Here is an 18,233-nt window from a genome sequence, read left to right on the forward strand (position 1 = left end):
AACTGACCCAAAAATTCAACCGTTAAAGGAAAAATTTAGTCGCCCTTCATTTGCACCATATCCATATTCATACGAAATCGATCATCTGGAATATTCAAAAGGAAACGTTACTTATTTATTTGCCATTAACATTAACACTAGATATTTATATTGCATTCCGGTGAAAGGGAAAACAGAACAGGAAACAAGAAGAGCTATTCAATACTTACTAGATCATGAAAGAGTAGATAATATCAGGGGTGATGGTGATAAAGGATTTCAGGCAACTATGGCTCATTATTTCCCACAAATTAATTTTTTCTTTTCATCCTCTCCATATACGTTTCATAATAAAATAGTTGATGCGGTAATGAGAACTCTTAGAGATGCGTTAGGGGTTAACGGTCAGATATACTGGGATGGAAATCATGACTCCATCATACAGCAGTTAGTATATTATTACAATAATACATGGCATAGAACTATAAACATGAAACCAGTGGAAATGAAAAATGATATTTCAAAAGAATGGGAATATATTAGAAAGCAAATGGAAAAGTTAAATGATGTTAAACGTGAACAAATTAATTCGGGGCTCATGAATTTTAAACAAGGAAATAAAGTTTTAATTCATCTCGATTATGGAAAAACTGATAAATCAATGACAAAAAGAAGACGAAGATTTGACACAATAGCTGAATTTGTTAGATATATTAACGGCAATGCATTAGTTGAAGTTGACAATAAATTAATAGAAATTCCGATTTATTTTATTACTCCATTATATTTAAATAATATTTAATTTTTTTTATTTCGTAAGAAATGAGTGACAACAAAGCAGTCAAGAGTCCAGACGATGAATATAAAAAGAAACTAAACAGAATTAAATCAAAAATATGCTATTACAAAAAGAAGCCACAATGCGGTGGGGTTGAAAACGATAAAGAAATAATCGAAAAATTAGAAACTTACCGTTCAATCATTAAACTGAGTGAAGCAAAAATAAAAGAATTTAATAGAATAAATAAATTGATTGGAAGAGATGAATTTAATAAAGATGAATTTTTAAACTCAATCCAAATTTAATTTTTATTTTTCTTTGACAACATCTCTCTTTCCATCATTATTGCATAACCACATTTTCTCAGTTTTAGTGGTTTGTTATTTTTAGCAAGTTCTCGCATCATTTTTATCATTTCCTCCCTTGTTATGATTCGTGGTAAATTTTGAGCTTGTGGGGTATTCATTTATGATAAAAATAAAAAAGTTAGTATACATATCAAGGGTACGGCGGCACTGCGCGCCTCCTTACCCATTATATGTGAATTTGACACTTTACAAAACAGTTAACGTATATTTTACAACACTAACGACTTCACTAACGAATTCACTAATGTTTTCACAAACGACTTCACTACTGTAAAAATAAACGTTCTCACTTACAAAAGTATTGCAGCGCTTCCCATTGCTGTGCTTCACATAACAGCTCATAATCTTCTGACTCACTTTCTTCTTCATATAGGTCAAAATCACTGTCATAGTTTATACCTGTAAGTTTTGACAAAGCTAATGAAACACGTTTACCGTTTGTATCGTATGCTTGTATAAACTTTCCATTATGCTTGTAGTCATAAACGCTCAAACTAACTTTACCCTTTCTCCCTCGTATCTGATAGAATGTATTTTCACGAGGAACGAAGAACAAATTCTTGAACTCATGACCGTTGTAGTTTGTTATCTCAATAGTTTTCGTCATTTATATAAAAATAAATTAAAAATAAAATAAAAAATAAACTTAAAAATTAATGATATCACCACTCACACGTATGAAAACATAGCGCAAAAATAAATTTAGGTGAAGCGGTGAGATCTCACCTCTTTTTTCACCTGTTTTTTCACCCTATTGAATTCATTGCTTTATAACTCTCTTCCTTGGTTTCTTTTTAGTTGCTTTCTTCACGTCTGTCTCCAACTTGACTGTCTTTCTTCTTCGGCCGTAATGATACCAGTTACTTCCACCAGTCAATGGGTAAATGGTCTTTCGTAAGGGTTTCCATACATTCCATAGGGACCATACGGAAGAACTACTGGAGGAAGAGTTCCATCGACTCTATTTAAATGCATTGTTTCACCTTTCATCTGGTCATTAAAGTCTTTTGCGTGTTTTGCAAACTCATCGTCCTTTCCTAAAGCATTTTCTGACTCAGTCGCAACCAAATTGGATGCTTTATTTATGAGCCCTATTTTATTTAATCTTAACTTCTTTGCAACCCAGCCTCCAATCTTCCCTTTATTTGCATCTAATGTCTTCGAAACCCTTCCTCCACTCATTTTATTTACTGCGTCATAAGCTCCAAGTGCTTTTGCTCCAAATGCTAATGCTTTTGTTCCCATTGCGCCTAAAGCTGCCCAAGCTACCATTTACACCATATTAAAATCATCTCTCTTCAATATTATCTCATAAAAGTTCTCGTTACTGGAGAAAGTCAATGAAACATAAGCGTTCTCACAGGCTTCGCCCTCACCGCTTTGCGGTCTATCTAACTTATTTCTTATCTCATCTATACGCTTCAAAATGTCTGAACAATTGCTAACATCTTCTACAACAGTTATTTCATCATGAATGACCTTCAAGAACAAGCTCATTTAATATGCTATTAAAATCATTCAATAATGAGTCCATCCTTTCCATCTTTAGGTAGCACAACATCTTTCATTGAAGAAGGTTCGACAAGTCTTATGTTAAACTTACTGACAAAGTTTGTTATACTATAATGCTTGGCGGCGAATACATGTAGTTTGAAAGACATAATATAGATTCTTCAGCAAATTCACTTATACTGGATTTTATAACAATGTTCTCACGAGACCAAATACCACCAATTGACAATTTGTAAGCAATCCTGCTGAGCCTTCAACTGTAAACGTCGATGGTAACATTCCACGAAGGTCATCTATTGACATCGTTGAGTCACTGTATTTAAATATTTTCTTAAAGCAATCGTCATTATCTAACCATGCAATAGCTTTGAAGTTTTCATTCGAATATACATCTGCTTCATTAAATGTAAACCTGACTTCTTTGCAGAGATGACTTTAAAATCTATTGAGTTTGTTTCAAAATTATATGCTATGGTAACTTCTGAAGGTAATGGATGTCCTTCCGCAGTCAGTTGTTCTCTCACTACCGTTTGAAGCTTTGTGTTAAAAACTTTCATGTCATCTCCTGTGTCTAGGTTCACATACACAGCAACAGGAAAACTATCTTGCTTCTTTGTTTCATCATTATATCTCAAAACATTAAAGTTCTTCAATAATATTGTTCTTCCTGCTGGAATACTTCGAACCTGTCTGATTTCAATAGCTTTCTCACCTCCTACATACTCTACCCAGTGCCTTGGATATTCATAAGTATACTGACTTTCTTGAATTTTGGTTGGTTTCATCATAACGTGTTCATAGTATATCTTTATACTCTTGTCAGTTAGACTCGGTGCTATGTTCTGAATATTTCTGACTTGCATTTTTAATGGAGATAAAATGAAGCATTTAATACATGACGTAGATGAAGACATGAATGAAACTACAGACAAACTTAACTCTTCTCTCATTCTTCCTTTCAGTAAGGACTATGAGTTCTGTTCAAATGGTGTTTATTTCTATTGTGGAAAGATGGGTTCAGGTAAGACATTTAATTTAATTCGTCATATACTCATAACAGAGCGTTTAGGAAACGACTCTTACTATGACCAAATCATTATATCAGCAACTTCAGACTCTATGGATTCAACAGCGAAAACATTTATGTCAAAAGTTCAAGCCTCTGTCGTTAAAGTTCCAGACAGTGAACTCATTGAATTTCTTCAACGTTACATTCGACGTAAGAGGAAATATTATGCCATCGTTGAATTTATACAGTCAGGAATGCAAAAGACTTCTGAGGAGATGGAAAGAATTATTGACAAACACCACTTACGTCAGTACTCAGGAGTTTACGATATGAAACGACTGACAAACTACATTCTATCAAAACTTTCAAAATACCCCTTCAAAAAATATCCTTCAAACACTCTGCTCGTTTGCGACGACTTCGCCGGAAAAGGTTTAGTGTCAAAACCAGACTCACCATTAGCTAATATCATTACTAAAGTCAGACATTACCATTTAACTGTAGCAATACTTATGCAAACATGGAGGTTTTTAGCTTTAAACATAAAACGTCTCATAACTGACTTCGTTATCTTTCAAGGTTTCTCACTATGATATTGAACTCATTTGGAAACAGTCAGGTATAACATTACCTTTTGAAGAAATTTGGGAAGCATATAAGTCTCTCATCTCTCCTCGTTCATACCTTGAGATTCATATCATGACTAATACCATTAAAGTCAAAAATATTCCATGGGAACGACCAACATTGTTTTAAAGTTTAACCTTCAATTGACTGATGGTAAACAAATTCCATGCATCTCTGTCGCCATTTCTGTTAATATTTTTGCTGTCATTCATATCATCCACTTCTCCATCCGTTAGCTTTTGAGGATATGTTAGAATAGCTGTTCTTAAATGAAGGCTTCTCTCCCTTGAGAGCATAAACTCTATAACTTTCTGCATACTTTATGTTTGAACCTCCTGAGCCATCATTGACATAAATTTTTATAGGCTTCCACCCTTTGTTCATGTTCCTGCTTCTTCCCTTAGCTCTTTTGTTCAGTAGTTCTACATCTTTATACACAGCTCCTGTCTCAGTGAATTCAACAATATTTTCATTCGTTAGCTTTACATTCAAACCCTTGTCGAGTATATTGTTCATTTCATACATATAAAAGGTTTTTATTCTATATGAAATGAGAAGCAAATCCATCTTAGCTGGTGCCGTTAATGTTCCAATTGAACCAACATCAAATGTTGACTCACGAACGACAAACAATATTGTCATAAAGAACTATAGTTCAGAGTGTTTGAAAGAACCAGAACCAGAGCTGAAATCCGTGAATTTAAACACAGCTTCAAACGCTAACGCTACATCAGATGTTAAGTTAGAGTATCCACCACTGGACCAAATTCTTTCAAGAGAAGCCAACGACAACCCTTACAAATGTTCAAACAAATCCTTCAGATAACGTAGACCATTACCTTCTTCAGTTATACCAAACAATTTTACTCAAAGACGATAAGAAGCTTTTGACAAATCTTATAAGTAAGAACCAAATAATTCTAACAAAGGAGGACCTTGAAAATGTTATATCACGAATAACAGGGAAAGCAATGTGTCATTGACTATCTCGACCCTGAAATCGAATGCTGTGGTCAAACGCCACCATTCATGAAAATAGGTAACATCCGCATCATTGAAACACCAGGAACTACAGGAGTTGAGTTTAAGTATAAATATTCGAATGAATATACAAAACTTTCAACAGAATATAAACTTTGCTTGAAATATGTTTTAGTAAATTAAAGCAATTTGTAATATCTATCCAAAACTTCTTCAACAGTATCGAACTCATCTTCATAATGCAAACCTAATCTTATTGACTTGGTGCAGTTTTCACTAACACAATATAGCGCTTTGCGCTCGGCGCCTTTGACGCCTTTTTCTGTTCTCTTGACTGACATAACTAACTCATTTGTTTCATCAAACAGCAACAACCAAAGTTCATGACCTAATACATAACATTCATACTTTATATTTTTAGCTCTGAGTTCTCTTGTAAGCTGTTGCATTTAATATTTTCTAAAAAGTCAACTTCAACAGTCATTCGCACTGGTGCCTTCAGTTCTACAGGCTCTCCTTGAAAGTCAACAAGTCTGAATTGCATGTCTTTCAAATTATGAGGACTAATGCGAATCCATTTACCTAAATGAGTTGCTATGACAGGAACGTTTGGAATGAACATTGAATTGACTGCATAACAGAAAGATTTATATTCTACTGAACCTTTACTATTAACTCCTGAAATGCCTGTGACATTAGCTATTTTTGACTCAATGTATAAACAATTACCATAACATACGTATGGAACAGATTTCATCTCAATCGTTTTGTCAACACTTTTCAAAGGAAATGTCATATGGTATGCACCCAAAAGAAGTTGAACTCTATGACTCATTCGTGTTATCTTGAACTCTTTCTTGCTACTGAACTTCAATGTTCCCTCAGAAGAGAGTTCGACATCTATGTTGTCAATAGTTTCTTCATTTATGAGAGTACCTATGACTCCAGCAATTTTATCTATTCTATACTCTGCTCTGTTAGGAAATGTTATAAAACTTCTTTTGTCATCTATTTCAAACTCTATGAAATCTGTTTCATCTGTTATGACAAAAGTTGCGATAGTATTGAAGTCAACAACTCTGAAAGCAAGTGCTTCATTCTGAAGACCTAAGTTTGTTTGAAGCTTTACTGTCCGTATTCGTTTGGGTCTGTACTTTGCAAATAGAACAACATTTTATTCTCATTAAAATATGACTATTGCTGCATATGCGTATGAAACAAATGAAGCAAGAAGAGCACATGAACTAGTAAACGAAAACTCAACTTTAACCATTGAAGGCAATGATTTAGTCATTGACGATGGAAAAACTAAAAAAGTCATTGATTTCGATACTTTTAACACTTATGACCCATTCATTACAACAAGCAAGGTTCCTATCATAAATGATGGAACGGTGCAATATATAAATTCTACAGTAGATGCCTCATTAGTGAAAGTATTAAATGTTCTCATTGAATTGTTAAAGAGCTTTCGATTTGACGACAACATTAAATGCCTAAAGAATTTAGTCATGAATGAGAAACAAATTCTTCGGCGTTGCTGGTAGCAGTAATGATGTACACCTTATGACATTAGAATATTATAACGAACATAAAGATGAACTGAAAGGAGAGAAGGGTGACACCGGACCTCAAGGACCACAAGGAATACAAGGAATACAAGGAATACAAGGAATACAAGGACCTCAAGGCGAAAACGGTTTGGATGGAAAGGATGGAAAGGATGGAAAAACTGCTAAATCATGGATATGGGACCTTATAAATACTGGTTTAACAGCTGCTTCATATGGAGTTCTTCAATACCAAATCGGAAAGATATGGGCAGTACTTGGTGAAGAAGCTTTAAATGACGTTAAAAATGCTTTGAACTTCATTTCAAATGGTTCGGATACTATTAAAACTTTATCTGGTTGGATGCAAGAAACAAGGAGTCAAATAGATACTGTAAGACGTATAGCAAACAATGCACGTACGGGATTGGATACTTTACGACAAGCACAAAATACACTAAAGGAAGCAAATGATATTCTTGGCTCAGTATCAGACATGCATGAAGATTGGCTTAAAGGTATTGACAAATCTTTAAAAAATCACAGTCAGTCTATTGCTGACTACAAGAAAAGTATAGATTTTTTACATAGTGCTATGGACGTACATGATGGAAGCATAAGGAACTTACTTAATGCTAACAATAACTTACCAGGAACTATTAAAGCATTTATAAAGTCCTTTGTAAAACCCGGTGCTCTAACATTTAGGTCTTTGAGAGCAAGAGCATTGAAGTCAAGAGATGCAGAAACTCCAACAGAACCTACAGAAGGAACTGAAACAACAGAAACTCCAGAAGAACCACCAAAACCAACAGCTAATGAAATATTGTTCGAATATTTTCCAAGGTACTCTGTTCTCATTGCATACATTCAAGAAATACTTAAGAAAGCAGACTTGACTTTAGGAGATGATGAAAGTTCTGTATATCTTTCGTTCCAGTTTCAAATAGCAGAACTTTTGAGACAGATATGCTTAATGTATGACAACATCTCTGATTTCACAAGATATGATGACGACCATGACCCCGAACACGGTGAAGAAGAAGTTTTACAAACATCCATTAAGACAGGAAAGGTTTTAACACAAAGTCTCATTATTGACACCAAAGATGGGCGAAGTGGACGTTCTTCAAGAGCTGAAGAAAAATACTTCTTCGGGAGGTGGTGGTAGGCATGAACTTGAAATAAATGAGATAGAAGAGAAATTAGCCGAAAAAGCAGATAAAGAACATAAACACAATATCTCCGATATAAATGAACTTCAAGCTACATTAAATAGTAAAGCGGACAAAAATGAACTTGACGCAATGAACAAAGTTTTGAAATCTCATAAACACAATATCTCCGATATAAATGAACTTCAAGCTACATTAAATAGTAAAGCGGACAAGAACCATGTTCATTATATAACTTCAGACGAACAGATTATAACGGACTACCATGGATATTTAACACGAAGTGATGAAGCGAAGACAAAAAATGTTAATGAAAGAAGATATAAATACATTCGTGCTAAAGGTTATGACATAAGCTGTACTGTACAGTATGATGTAGCTAAAGCACCAGAAGCATTTGGTTATACCGGTGAAATTTATGCCTCTACTTTCAATGTTAACGGTGTATTAGTTGAACCAAGATTTACTTTGAGAGTTAAGGCAAAAATAACGTTTGAAGATGCTATTAAAAGTAAAGCTGACAAAGTTGAACTCGAAGCAACGAACAAAGTTTTGAAATCTCATAAACACAACATCTCCGATATAAATGAACTTCAAGCTACATTAGACAGTAAAGCTGACAAGAACCATACACATAAATCCTTCACTACTGTTAGAGCAGACGACATAATATTGAACTTTGACCTTGGTTCAAGTGCACCATTAGAAAATCCAAGTACAAGCGTAAAAGATACTCTTAACAGTTTAGATAAGAGTTGCAGGAACATTGAAAGTCATGCCAGAAACTTTGAAGCACATGAACTACCAACAATGTTAGATAAGAAAGCAGATAAAACTTATGTGGATGCAGAACTAACAAAGAAATTTTCGAAACCAGATACAATGACATTTACAACAGAAATTATAAATGGTGAACCAGCAACTCCATTTGAATTTGTTAGAGGTCTTCAACCAGATACTTTTGAATTTTTCTTGGATAATTCTATTGAACTAACATTACATTATAAAAGTGGAACAAATGCAACATTTCATCCGGGAGATACATTCCAAATGGTATTTAATGACATAAGTTCTTTAGAATATGTTTATAGAGTTATGAGCATATATGATTTAATATATCCTATAGGAGCTGTTTATACGTCTATGAATCCAATAAATCCAAACACTTTATTTGGTGGTAGATGGTATGAAATAGTTGACAGTTTTCCATTCTACACTAATACGCAGTCAATGAAGATGGGAGGTTCAAAGAAAATAGGTATTGAAAACCTTCCTTCACATATGCATAGGTTCAGTGGAAGAACATCTGTGGAAGGAAACCATTCACATTCAATAACAAAAAGAGGTTATACAAATCTTGCAGCGGGTTCGGATAGACAGGGAATGCATAGATATGATATTTCAACTGACCCCAGTAGATTCAAGCACAGGTATTTTCTGTGGAACTGCAGGAAATCATACACATGTTGTAGCTGGTATTACAGACCCAGCAGGTAATGGAAAAGATTATATGCCTCCTTATATAACAATGCACGCTTGGATACGAGTTGGTTAAACTCTTAACTTTACATAAATGAGCTTGAAAGAAGTATTCGAACAACATCCATGGAGGTCATTTAAGAAGTTCAATGAAGCTGCAAAGAGTCGGGGATTTACTAACAGAGCTGAAGTGAAAAGGTTCTTTGACAAAAATGTTGTACATCAAACAAAAATAAACCCTTACGACTACTTTTTACCAATTTACTCCAACACTCCTGACGCATACCAATTTGACACTCTCATTCAAAGCAGAAAAGGAGGACATAAACCATTCCTCATCTTCATAAATGTTAACACTCGTAAAGCATATGCATATCCAATGAAAAATAAAGGAACTCGTGAAGTGTTAAGAGTTTTACAAAAGTTTGTAGCAGAACATAACCCAAGTACTTTAACATCAGACCAAGACAGTGCATACCTCAGCAATGAAATCACAGAATTTCTCATTAAGCATAACATAACTCACTACACTACTGAAGACCATAACCATAACATACTCGGCATCATAAACCGCTTCATAAGGACTCTCAGAGATTTAAACCAAGAGCGAGACTTTACCGAAGAAACAATGAAACATTTTCTCGAAGTATATAATTCCTCAACACATTCTACAACAGGACATACACCAAATTCAATGACACAACAACAAGAAGAAAAGTATATACAAAAGAAACGAAGCCAAACACAAAATATCAGAAATTCAACACAATTTACCCTCATTCCTGGAACAAAAGTTCGTGTAGTTTTGACGACAAACCGTTGACAAAGAAACGTTTAAGGTTAAGTCGAAATTATTATATCGTAGACTCTACGCAAGGTAATGGATATCTTATAAAAGCTGCCGACGACTCTATTGCGTTTTATCCTCGACATAAATTAGTCGAAAGTAGTAATGGCAAACTTGCTGAAACCATTGACGAAGCAAAGCGAGGAGTGGTTATTAAAATACTTGGCTATAACACAAACGATGACACTTATAAAGTAAGATATGAAGGAGGCGTTGAAGATGTTATACCATCTAAGAACTTGAGAGAGTCGAAGCCAACACATCTGGGACCATTAGAGCGGGAGTACTGGAAAGACAAAAATATGCCAGAAAGAATAAGAAAATTCTTCTAAACTTTTTCATTAGATGTAAATCAGACAAAAATAATGTTTAGGTGAAGAGGTGAGATCTCACCTGTTTTTTCACCTCTTTTTTCACCCCGTGAATTTTCATGAATTTTCACAAAAGACCAAAAATAATGTTTAGGTGAAGAGGTGAGATCTCACCTGTTTTTTCACCTCTTTTTCACCTCTTGAATTTTCATGAATTTTCCCGAAATAAAAAATAAAGTTAGTTTTATTTTTTTTTTATTTTTTTATTTTGTATAAAAGATATGATTTCAACAATCGGCACAACAACAATTCAAGCCGCGAACGGCGGGACTCTGTCCACAACAACAGCACCAAACTCGTTAGTCATGAATCCTACGTCAATGTTAGTAGAGATGAAAAACTTCATTCCTTCTTCATATACTTTTGAAACAAAAATCCAGAAGATAAAGCAAGAACTTTTAACAAGTAATTTAGACTGTAGTGCGAAAGATGAAGAAAATGAAGAATATCTTTATGAAATGCAGGACATTATTGACCATTTACCCAAATTGCCTGAAATCCAACAACAAAAACTCACTATTCCTGAATTCGACGAAATTGAAGTGAAACCAACTGACTCAGTAGAAATAAAGAAGTTCATACGAAAGGTAAACTATGAATTCCTTGGTTTTCATTGCAACCATAAGGTTATGGACAAAGATTGCGACATGGTATATAAAAACATTTCTGACATATATAAATCTGAGGAGTTTAAGACTTACGATAACTTTGTTTCATTAGTTGCAAAATGTGTTTGGGAAATAAGAGATAAAGATAGAAGAGGCAAAGTATGGAACGAACAAATAAGACCCGCTATGTTTGAGATGAAGAGAGCAATTGACGCCTTAGTTGTTTTAGCTGGTTTTATTTCAATGTATAACGCAAAAATGAACCCGCAATGTTCAAAATGTAAGGCAGCAATTAGGAAATATAACTACTCAGTCAAAGAGATAGAAAGAATGAGAAACGACTATGCAGACTTAAAGAAAGAAGCAGAAAAGCCAGTAGAAGATAAAATGAACATGTTAGAATTTCTGAACAAAAACTATCCAACAGCAGAAGATTTCCTTCTATCTGACGTCAAGAAGAAGTATAAAGAAACCTTCGGTATTGTTAAAACTTTTGACATACTGACAGAAGAAATAGAAGCTACGAAATTGTTTAGGATTTCAAATATACATCGTACAATTCATGTAAAACGCTTGTGAAAAAAAAACTGGGGTGAAAAAAGAGGTGAAAAAACAGGTGAGATCTCACCTCTTCACCTAAACATTATTTTTGCTTTAATTAAATGCTTTCCGGAAACGTCGATGAAAATCATATGGACAAATTATATGAAAAAATTAATAATGATTACCCCTCATTAACCAGGGAAATGACGGATTCTATAGTTCGTAAATTCGATGAAATACAGGATATGTGGTTCGACAGATTCGACATGAACGATAAGGAAAAGAGAAAGAACGATAACAATTTACTTACTAAAAGAATCCTAAAATCTAAAATAGGTGAAGCTTCAACATTTAACACAGTACATAACTTTTACACCGCTGTTTATATTTTCAATAATTTATTTAACGATGAACGAGAAAGAAAAAGTATGTTTAACGGAAGAAATGAATATGATTTTATCCTTTGTGCTGTTCGGGATGTTGACATGAAACTAAAGAAAATATTCTTATTACAAGATGACACGGTTGAAGATGAAGTCAATGAGTTTTTAAATCGTGATTTAAATGAAATTGATGAAGTTATTTCCATCTAGCTTCCCACCGCATAAGATATTCATACGTGTTTGTAAGACATTCATTAAAATTCTTTTCTATTGCATCTAATCTTGCGTTATTTTTTTCAATAGCTTGTCTGTATTCTTCATCATCTCCAGCAGTGTTTGGGTCTTCACGTTTAAAATATTCATTGTTAACCAATTTTTTATCTACAAATTTTATTAGTGTTTGATTCACTTCGTTATGATAACGGTCATATTCTTTCAATACGTAAGTGAAGACAAAATGCGTCGTACCTTCAATCTTAAAGCTTAAAGAACTTTCAACACAGTTTTGAGGGTCTGTCAGTGCGTCAATGAGATAGTATTCGAAGTCAGTCAATAATCTTTTTAAAGTCATTTCATACAGGATAAAATTTAATGTTGTGAAGAAATAGTGTTTATCTCAGAAAAAATAACGCTAATTTTATTTTTATTTATTTTTTTATTTTGTATGTAAAGACAGTAATGACAACATCAGAGAACACAACAACTGCTATCGTTCATGAAGCCATAAATGAAGAATATGAGTACATACAGTTTAACAAACATCTCCGTCTCATTCGTTCGGTCAAAGACGATATGTACCAAATGCAAAGTATTTTGACAGCATGTTTTGCTCCAGATACTAAACACGCAGACGACTGGTTCAGAAACCAAAGCACACAAGAACTTTTGAGTGAAATTTCTCTAGACCGATTTTTTCCGGCCATGCATAAAACTCATGAAAATCGTAAAAATTTGCCAATAAATTTAAGAGGTTGGTATGTACATAGACTTCTTGTAAATGCTGTTGCAATGTGGGCTTCTCCTCGTTATGCATGGCATGTTTACAGACTTCTTGACGAAATTCATAGACAAGAACGTGAAGAGCTAGAGAACAAGCTTGAATCCAAAGACAAAAGCATACAGAAAAGAATACCACGTTCGGTACCAAAAGGAAAGGAAAAGAACTATAAGTATATGATTTATACTGAAGAGATGGAAAATGAAGAAGACAGAGATATGGTTATGTTGCATTTAGTTAGAAGAAACAACAAGAGCTTTTACGACCTTGCTAAGATTTACAAATCTGACAGAAATTGGTTCTATCGCGAAAACTTACCGATTTCAATGACCCCAAATGAAGATGTGAAACAAATAGTTCAAGATACGTTACCTCAAACACACTATAATATTAAAGGTTGTACAATTCTTACCTTCAAAGAAGACTTACCGCTACTGAAAGAAAAAATAACAGAGTATTTCGATAACTTCAAAGAGGAAGAATGAAAATCTAAGCTAATTTTATTTTTTTTTTATAAAATTTTATCTCATATGAAAGAACATGAATTTAGAATATTCGGAACTCATGACAGAAGAGGAGAACGAACAGCATGTAAAAGATTATGCAAAATTTATGAAGACATACAAAGCATTTAAACAATATCTAAATGCTTCTAAAGATTATGCAAAATTTCTGAAGGTATATAAAGCTTATGAAAAAGCGTATGAAAAGTTTATACATTGGGGAATTGTTGTAAAATATCCATATGAAGACTAACCAAAAATATATTTTTGCTTAAATAGCTTCAGGGTCAATTTCTTCAACCATTTCACTTCCTTCGTCAATGTCAATTGAAGCTTCTTCAACCTTTGGTAAGAATTTCTGTATAACATCTTTGTTCGTTATTGTCTTCAGAGATGAAGGATAATATTTCACATTTGTTTCACCCTTCTTATATTCTTTCTGTTCGGAAAGATTCATAGCAATACTGAAGAAGTCAATGTTAGAGTTCTTTATGACAGTATAATGAGTATCTTTGACATTCACGAAGAAACTCTTTTGTTTCAAAACTACTGCTAACTCTTGTGAAGTATAACGTTTGCGGTCAATGACGATAGCTAATGGTCTGACATACTGACCAAACTTAGATTCTTTCACAAACTTCTTGTTAAAGATAACATTAACATTTGAAGCATTATTGAACTCATTCTTGATGGCAGTAGCGAGAGCATTGTATGAAAAGAACTTGCAATCTTGCATGTGTTTCATTAAAATAAAAATATTAAATTATTTTGAAAAATAACTTAAAAAAAATCTAATCTAATTTTTTCAAAAATATTTTTTTTATTTCCTACTAAAGATGTATCGGAAGTTGTCTAAGTTAGAACACTCGGAAATAAAACAACTTCTTACAGAAGCTAACATAGATGTTGCAAAGCATTACGCAACAAACAAAAAAGCACTCACTGACTTCATTAAAGACTATAATGGTGCAATAAGTTATGATAGAATTCATGATTACATTAATAACAAAACATTTCCTTTAAATGACGTTGCTATTGACTTATATCATAGACGTTCAGTACCTCATGAAGTAAGAAGAGAAATGTTTGACATAACAAATGCGAACGTTGGTCATACTCGTAAAGCTCTTTCACATGATGTTCGTCAAGAAATGTTTGACATAACAAATGCGAACGTTGGTGAAACAAGAAGAAGAGACGACACACTGAAACAACAGAGAAGAGAGATGTTTAAGAGCGCTATAGAACAAGTTCGCAAAGCTAACGATGTCATTCGTTCCATTGACGACAAACCAAAAGAAGGTGAGAGATGGTTAAAGAAAGATGAAGAGAATAGGAAGAGAAATGTGAAGTCAGGCAATAGACTCATTGACTTTAACATCGAAGCTTTAGATGAACCAAACAGAGACTACTTACACAAACATTTCGGTAAGGTTTTCATGAGACTCTTAGAGAAGATTAAAATAAACTCACAACAGAGATGGATGGTATGTTATAAACTTGGTGGAAAGTATGAATGTTCTACGTTAAACCTCAATAATATTGGAACATTACTACATCAGCTCTTGAAGGAGAACTTTATATCAGAGATAGAAGCAAATGCTGCAGGTATTGTTGAAATGCACTATGACTTCTTCTTGACAAACATAAAGAATCTTACCGAAATAAAGATGTATGATTTAACAGAATATGAAGGCTTAACGATGTCAGATGTAAAGAAAGGCAAACCAAAAAAGAGACCATATAGAGATGAAAGCACACTGACAAATGACCAGAAAGCCATTTTGGAAGCTCTTAAGCAAACAGGAAACCCAGCACTTATAGAAAGCTTTTGGAAAGATAATGGTGAAAAGAAGTTTTATAAGAAGAGAAGCGGTCAGTTCTGGAAGTATCTTTGCACATTACCTATAAATCTTGAACGCTACCAAATCTTCAATGAACTGAACAAAAGAACTGCAACACTTATGACAGAAGACAATTGTTTCGTTTATGCTTGCATTCAGGCTGGAGTAGATGGAGAGACTATTGACCACATGAGAGAAGTCATTCGTGTTAGAGACTTTCCTCAAAGTAAAGTACAAGAAATTTCTGACGCAACAGGTATAGCATTTAATGTTACCATTGGTTATTTCAATGACTCAAGACATAATGAAATAAAGAGATACATACCAAAAGAATGTGAAACTGTTAGAACTATTGACTTACTTCTTGTTGAAGACCACTACATGCTAAACGAAAGATTACCAATGACAACATATTTCATTCGCAACTATATAGAAATTCTCAAAGCTTGTGGTGGAATGAACATTGAGAAACAAATGAAGATTTATACAAAGAGAGAAGATAAATATGTAATTCGTTATGATAGAACAACACCGCTATGGGATGTTATGAAAACATTGTGGGAGTGCAAATATTTCGAACCTATTTCTTATGGAGAACTTTTCACATATACGACTGACTTATATAAACAGAACCTTGCACCATTTAAAGATTTGACATATGCTCCAAAGTATTGTGTACAACTGAAGAAGAAAGCAGAGTCAAAAGAAGTAAATAAAAATAAGTGCAAGTTCATTCCTGAGCACGTTTTCTTTGCTGACTTTGAGTGTAGTACCGATGGCTTTCATAAAGCTTTTAACATATGTTACGACAATGAAGATGGTTCAGTGAGTGAAAGCATTTGGGGTCAGAACTGTGCAACAGAATTTTTGGAGCGAACTTCCTGACAAGAGTTTAATATATTTCCATAACCTCAGTTATGATATAAACTTCATCTTAAGACACATGACAGAAGTGAAAGGAACTCCCATCATTAAAGGTTCACGAACAATGCAAATAACTGGCTTATATAAAGGAAAGGCAATTATTATAAAAGACTCTTACAGTGTTATAAATAAGAAGCTTAAACTATTTCCTGCTATGTTTAACTTACAAACAGGACCGAAAGAAGTATTTCCATACAACTACTACAGCAGTGTTTTGTTAGCAAATGACAACAGAACTGGTGTCATTTCTGAAGCATGTAAGTTTGTCAAAGGATGCAATACGTTCATGAAGAACATAGATTCCATCAAAGGTTGCAGAATAGATGAGAACCACTTCGATTTAGAAAAATATAGCTCATTTTATTGCAAACAAGATGTAAGAATTTTAAGAGAAGGTTTTGTTAAGTTCCGCAATGACAATTGAAAGAATTTGATTTAAACGTTTATGACTACGTTAGTATTTGTTCTATTGCTAACAAATTGTTTGAGAACAGAGTGTACTTCCCGAATGGAAATTTATATGACCTCTCAAATAAACCAAGAGAATTTATTTCGAGATGCATTCAAGGTGGAAGATGTATGTTGTCAGATAACATTAAACAAAAGAGCGAAAAGAAACTCATTGCTGATTTCGACGCTGTTTCATTATATCCATCCGCTATAGCAAGACTTTATACTTTAGAAGGTATTCCAAAGGTTATGAAGAAAGAAATGTTAAGCACAGAGTATCTCATGAGACATTTATTTGATGACGACCAAAAGGAACCCATTGGTGAAAAGTTTATGTCTGGCTTCTTTTTTCTCATTAAGATAACAGAGATTGGAATACATAGACACTTTCCTTTAATAGTTTGTGACCCTGAACTAAATCCAGAACTTAATGTTCCCAGAAGTTTCAAACACTTGCTGTTTAATGTATGTTGACCATATAACATTACAAGACCTCATAAAATATCAAGGTGTCAAATGTGAAGTGTTGCAAGGATACTATTACGATGGAAACAGAGATATTAGAATAAGAGATGAAGTAAAGAAGTTGTTTGAGTTAAGGTTAAAGTATAAGAAAGAAGAAAATCCTTTGCAAAAAATATAAAGCTCATTCTGAACAGTATTTATGGCAAAACTATTTCTATCTCCTATTGAGTCAAAAATAACCATAGTAAATGACAAAGATGCTATAAGATATTGCCATCAGAAACTACAACCATATAGTGAAGTTCGAAGGTTTGGATGGTTCAGATAAAACTATTTCAAGCTAACGAAAAGTATTTGCAGACACTTTAACTTCTGTCACTTGGTGTTAACATTCTGTCTATGTCGAAGAGAATAATGTGTGAAGTATTCTGTACTGCTGAGGACTTAGGAATGGACATCTTTTATAGCGATACGCCACAGTTATGCATCTCTACAATGAAGATATCCCTCGTTTAGCTGAAGAGTTTGAGAAACGTTATGGAAGAGTTCTCATTGGTAAAAACCTTGGTCAATTTCATAGCGACTTTGCAGAAATCACACCTGGAAAACAAAGTTTAGCATACAAGTCAATATTTTGTGGAAAGAAGACTTACATAGACTTACTCACGAATGATTTAAATGAAGTTGCATTTCACTGCAGAATGAAAGCGTGAAGCAAGATGTTATTGCTTTAACCGCTAATGAAATGTTTTCCTGACTCTGTTCAGTGTTTCTATGATGAAGATAAAGGTTTAATGGTTCCGCAAGGAAAATTGACAAAGACTCTGAGTTCAGTGT

The 18,233-nt window shown here is 33.8% G+C and overlaps 8 protein-coding genes and 6 pseudogenes across 14 annotated transcripts, besides 1 other annotated feature; 11 read left to right on the forward strand and 3 right to left on the reverse strand.

Annotated features, from left to right (window-relative positions):
• Window positions 1–18,233: part of a mobile genetic element that runs on past both edges of the window.
• On the forward strand, window positions 350–781 carry TVAGG3_1008750 (uncharacterized protein; the record flags this gene model as incomplete). Its single annotated transcript, XM_051254495.1, has 1 exon — window positions 350–781. One exon carries the CDS (start codon window positions 350–352, stop codon window positions 779–781), a length of 432 nt encoding a protein of 143 aa, XP_051080069.1.
• On the forward strand, window positions 802–1,065 carry TVAGG3_1008760 (uncharacterized protein; the record flags this gene model as incomplete). Its single annotated transcript, XM_051254496.1, has 1 exon — window positions 802–1,065. One exon carries the CDS (start codon window positions 802–804, stop codon window positions 1,063–1,065), a length of 264 nt encoding a protein of 87 aa, XP_051080070.1.
• Window positions 2,629–3,503, reverse strand: TVAGG3_1008770 (annotated as a pseudogene). Its single transcript has one exon. A coding segment is annotated over exon 1 (875 nt).
• TVAGG3_1008780 lies at window positions 3,553–4,405 on the forward strand (annotated as a pseudogene). The gene has a single exon. A coding segment is annotated over exon 1 (853 nt).
• TVAGG3_1008790 lies at window positions 4,405–4,801 on the reverse strand (annotated as a pseudogene). Its single transcript has one exon. A coding segment is annotated over exon 1 (397 nt).
• On the forward strand, window positions 6,448–7,201 carry TVAGG3_1008800 (annotated as a pseudogene). The gene has a single exon. A coding segment is annotated over exon 1 (754 nt).
• Window positions 9,556–9,901, forward strand: TVAGG3_1008810 (integrase core domain containing protein family; the record flags this gene model as incomplete). Its single annotated transcript, XM_051254497.1, has 1 exon — window positions 9,556–9,901. A coding segment is annotated over one exon (346 nt), but the record flags the coding sequence as incomplete, so codon positions are not given.
• Window positions 10,090–10,640, forward strand: TVAGG3_1008820 (annotated as a pseudogene). Its single transcript has one exon. A coding segment is annotated over exon 1 (551 nt).
• On the forward strand, window positions 10,901–11,866 carry TVAGG3_1008830 (organellar and viral DNA polymerase type B; the record flags this gene model as incomplete). The annotated part of the gene is made up of 1 exon (XM_051254498.1): window positions 10,901–11,866. One exon carries the CDS (start codon window positions 10,901–10,903, stop codon window positions 11,864–11,866), a length of 966 nt encoding a protein of 321 aa, XP_051080072.1.
• TVAGG3_1008840 (uncharacterized protein) lies at window positions 12,034–12,423 on the forward strand (the record flags this gene model as incomplete). The annotated part of the gene is made up of 1 exon (XM_001321241.1): window positions 12,034–12,423. One exon carries the CDS (start codon window positions 12,034–12,036, stop codon window positions 12,421–12,423), a length of 390 nt encoding a protein of 129 aa, XP_001321276.1.
• Window positions 13,261–13,695, forward strand: TVAGG3_1008850 (uncharacterized protein; the record flags this gene model as incomplete). Its single annotated transcript, XM_001321240.2, has 1 exon — window positions 13,261–13,695. A coding segment is annotated over one exon (435 nt), but the record flags the coding sequence as incomplete, so codon positions are not given.
• Window positions 13,985–14,458, reverse strand: TVAGG3_1008860 (uncharacterized protein; the record flags this gene model as incomplete). Its single annotated transcript, XM_051254499.1, has 1 exon — window positions 13,985–14,458. One exon carries the CDS (start codon window positions 14,456–14,458, stop codon window positions 13,985–13,987), a length of 474 nt encoding a protein of 157 aa, XP_051080073.1.
• TVAGG3_1008870 (organellar and viral DNA polymerase type B) lies at window positions 14,550–15,382 on the forward strand (the record flags this gene model as incomplete). The annotated part of the gene is made up of 1 exon (XM_051254500.1): window positions 14,550–15,382. A coding segment is annotated over one exon (833 nt), but the record flags the coding sequence as incomplete, so codon positions are not given.
• On the forward strand, window positions 15,678–16,876 carry TVAGG3_1008880 (annotated as a pseudogene). Its single transcript has one exon. A coding segment is annotated over exon 1 (1,199 nt).

This window comes from Trichomonas vaginalis, chromosome I (genome assembly GCF_026262505.1).
Source record: "Trichomonas vaginalis G3 chromosome I, whole genome shotgun sequence".
NCBI lineage: Eukaryota > Parabasalia > Trichomonadida > Trichomonadidae > Trichomonas > Trichomonas vaginalis.